At 39.4% G+C, this 3,370-nt stretch overlaps 1 protein-coding gene across 1 annotated transcript in view; it reads right to left on the bottom strand.

Moving 5' to 3' along the window:
- Positions 1-1,767: 1,767 nt before the first annotated feature.
- LOC103373532 (cytochrome P450 2J6-like) overlaps positions 1,768-3,370 on the bottom strand; it is a 9,358-nt gene continuing 7,755 nt past the window's right edge. The window contains exons 6-7 of the mRNA XM_008303434.1: positions 2,427-2,587; positions 1,768-1,914 (exon numbers count right to left, since the gene is read on the bottom strand). Of these exons, the coding sequence (XP_008301656.1) occupies positions 1,768-1,914; positions 2,427-2,587 (308 nt within the window). The remainder of the gene's footprint in view (positions 1,915-2,426; positions 2,588-3,370) is intronic.

Here is a 3,370-nt window from a genome sequence, read left to right as displayed (position 1 = left end):
CACTGTATAAAAAGACATAAAGCCATTTTTTTTTCTCACTATCTGATATTAAATCAGACTAAATATTTCCTGTTTTATGTAGGGTAGGATTACCAACATTATTGCTATTTGCTAAACACCAGAATCATGACAGAGAGACTGTTTTCTGAGGGGTTTTTTTGTATTATTTTCTTTAAAGTCAGAAGTTTACATACAGTTCCTTACTATTTGGTAACATTGCCTTTAAACTGTTTGACTTGGATCAAACATTTTGGGTTTCCTTCCACAAGCTTCTCACAATAGATTGATAGATTTGTGGCCCATTCCTCCTGACAAAACTGGTGTAACTGAGTCAGGTTTGTTGGCTGCCTTGCTCCACCTGCCTTGTCAGCTCTGCCCACAAATTTTCTACAGGATTGAGATCAGGGCTTTGAGATGGCCACTCCAAAACACTGACTTTGTTGTCCTGAAGCCTCTTTGTAACTATTCTGGCGGTATGCTTAGGGTCATTGCTCATTTGGAAGACCCATTTGTGCCCAAACTTCCTGGCTGATGTCTTGAGATGTTGCTTCAATATTTCCACATAATCTTCTTTCCTCATGATGCCATCTGTTTTATGACGTGGACCAGTCCCTCCTGCAGCAAAACACCCGAACAACATGATGCTGCCACCCCCGTACTTCACAGTTGGGATGGTGTTCTCAGGCTTGCGAGCTTCCCCCTTTTTCCTCCAAATGTCACAATGGTCAATAAAGCCAAACAATGTATTTTTAGTTTCATCAGACCACAGGACATGTCTCCAAAATCTGTGTGCCTGTGTGCATTTGCAAACTGTAGTCTGGCTGTTTTATGTTGCCTTTGGAGTAATTGCTTCTCCCTCTCTGAGTAGCCTTTTAGTCCATGTCGGTACAGGACTCGTTTCACGTACCCATTTTTCCACCAAAAAGAACCAGGTGCCAGTTCCGTGGCAGTGCTAGTGCCAGTGCTTATTTGGTTCCAATCTGGCACCTCCAAAGAACCGGTTGCTTTTCCACCAGCAAGGAGTCAAGTTAGAGCCACGCCATACGTCACTGCATACGTAGCCATTTACCGAACAACACTCGTGCCACACAGAAGTCCACACAGAACTCCAGACTTTTTTTTTTGTTTTTACCAGTGCGACCAAGTCTGTCATTTGGCTGTTTTCTTTAGATTTTCCCATGTTATCACAAAAGGAAGCAGTGTGTTTGGGGTGTGCATTAAAATACATCCAGGAGTGTGCCTCCAATTAACACAAATGTTTTCAATTAACCTATAAAAAGCTTCCAAAGCCATGACATCATCATCTGGGCTTTCCCAAATAGTTTGAAAATATAGTAATCTTGTAATTGTGTATGTAAACTTCTGACTTTGAAGAAAGTAATACATTCTCTAAAAAAAAAGGCTCCCTCTCATTTTTCTGGCATTTAGCAAACAAAAATAATTTTGGTCATCCTAACTGACCTAAAACAGGAAAATTTTAGTCTGACTTAATGTCATATTGTGAGAAAAAATGTTTTCATGTCTTTTTATACAGTGTATGTAAACTTTTGTATGTAAAGAGAGTTTAAATGGCAATGCAAGTTAATTTAACACAGTAAAGGATAAATGTGATATTTAACAATGCACAACCAGTTAATATAACAAATACACAACAAACACCCCACGTGAGTGATCACTCAGAGATGCTACACAGTGACGTGTATTATCTTTCTGTTTTTTTGGCCTCTCTTTGGCTAAATCATCATGCTACAGAATTCTAACTACTGACTAACCTGCAGAAAAAGGAAGGAAGGCCTCTCTCTTCCTAAATTGACCATCCTGGTCCAGAAAGTGCTGAGGGTTGAAGGAGTGTGGAGTTTCCCATATCGACTCATCATGAAGGACAGAGTCCAGTGTAGCCCATAAGACGGTGCCCTGAAGAAAAGACTCTGTTAAAATGGTTAAATAACCTTCTTTATGAAAAATGTTTTAAACATCATATTTAGGCATAGATAAACAACAACAGCAACAACAACAAGAAGAAAGCACTTCTGAAACATGTTGGTTTAAAAGTTAAGATTTAAAGTTCATTCTTGGCTCATGAAACAGGTCACAAAATCATCATGCTACTTGTAAATACATAGCAAATTAAATCATAGGAATGTAGGCCGACAATTATGTTAAAAGGGAAATTTCAAACGTGATAAATGTCAGTATGTCTCCAGTAAGTTTTGAAGTCACATTAATAATTGATGTTTTGCAAAACATTGTCCTTACTACACTCAATATGCATGAAAAAGTTGTTTTGACTGTATTGACTGTGATTTATGGATAGTTATGAACTCATCTCTACTCAATGATTCACTAATGTAGTATCTCCCAGCTGGTTCTGTCGTAACCTGTAATTTTTTCTTATACGCGATCCGGGATTAGAAGTTATTGTGTACCTTTGGGATTGTGTACTGATCCAGTGTGGTGTCCCTGTTTGCCATGCGGCCCACATTGAAGGGGATGATGTTGCCCATTCTCTGTGTTTCATGGACAACTGCATCAGTGTAGGGCATGTTTTCTCTGTCAGTCATGGAGGGTGGTCTGGATGANAAAATGTCTTTATGTTTTTTGTCACGAAACAAATGAAGCAGATTATCCAAATGAGTGACAACAAGAATACAGGACAATTTAAATAGGACCAGGGGCGTAGAATTGGGTAGGGATGCTAAAGACACGTCCCTACCAATATCCAGCCACTAATGTGTACTCACTGTCAATACAACCACTGTCCTTAGTGTTTAGTCAATGACTGTGGGACACAAAGGGTTAACAGTGGGTCTCTGCTAGAAGTCCTACCTCTAACCTAAATATCGCTCTTCGATTGGCTCTGCTGCTTTCTCGCTAACGTACTTGTGATAACGTACCTGGTGTCATTCCATTTCCTAACCTGTTGGCCAGGACAGAAGGCAGTGCATGTATCTGCAACCGCACATGTAATCATGGAGGGCAACCGTAACATTTATTTCCAGAAATCAACATGAATGTTATGATTATAATCACTGGTGTCATTTACATTTACAAGTGTGCATAAACATTTTTTTTCATGACTGCAGTTGATTACTTTATCAGTTTTTAATGGTTCATTATCAAAGTTCTACTGCTTATAATTACTTCCAAATGATGTTTTATTCACATTATAGGAAATGAAAGATAAAAAGCAGATATTCTTGATACATTTCAAGTTATATGTAGTGGAACACAGTGATTTATCTTGGTGTGGCACAGAGGCGATAAGGTTTGGGAGCGCGAGCGCCTCCCAGGTTGAACTCCAGACTGGGCTGCTCTCCAGCAGGTGCCGAGAATGAAAACCTCTGAAGGAGGGCGGTGAAAAAGAGGAATA

Source organism: Stegastes partitus, unplaced genomic scaffold, assembly GCF_000690725.1.
Source record: "Stegastes partitus isolate 25-593 unplaced genomic scaffold, Stegastes_partitus-1.0.2 Scaffold2005, whole genome shotgun sequence".
Classification (NCBI taxonomy): Eukaryota; Metazoa; Chordata; class Actinopteri; family Pomacentridae; genus Stegastes; species Stegastes partitus.
This window is presented reverse-complemented; position numbering and strand designations above follow the sequence as displayed.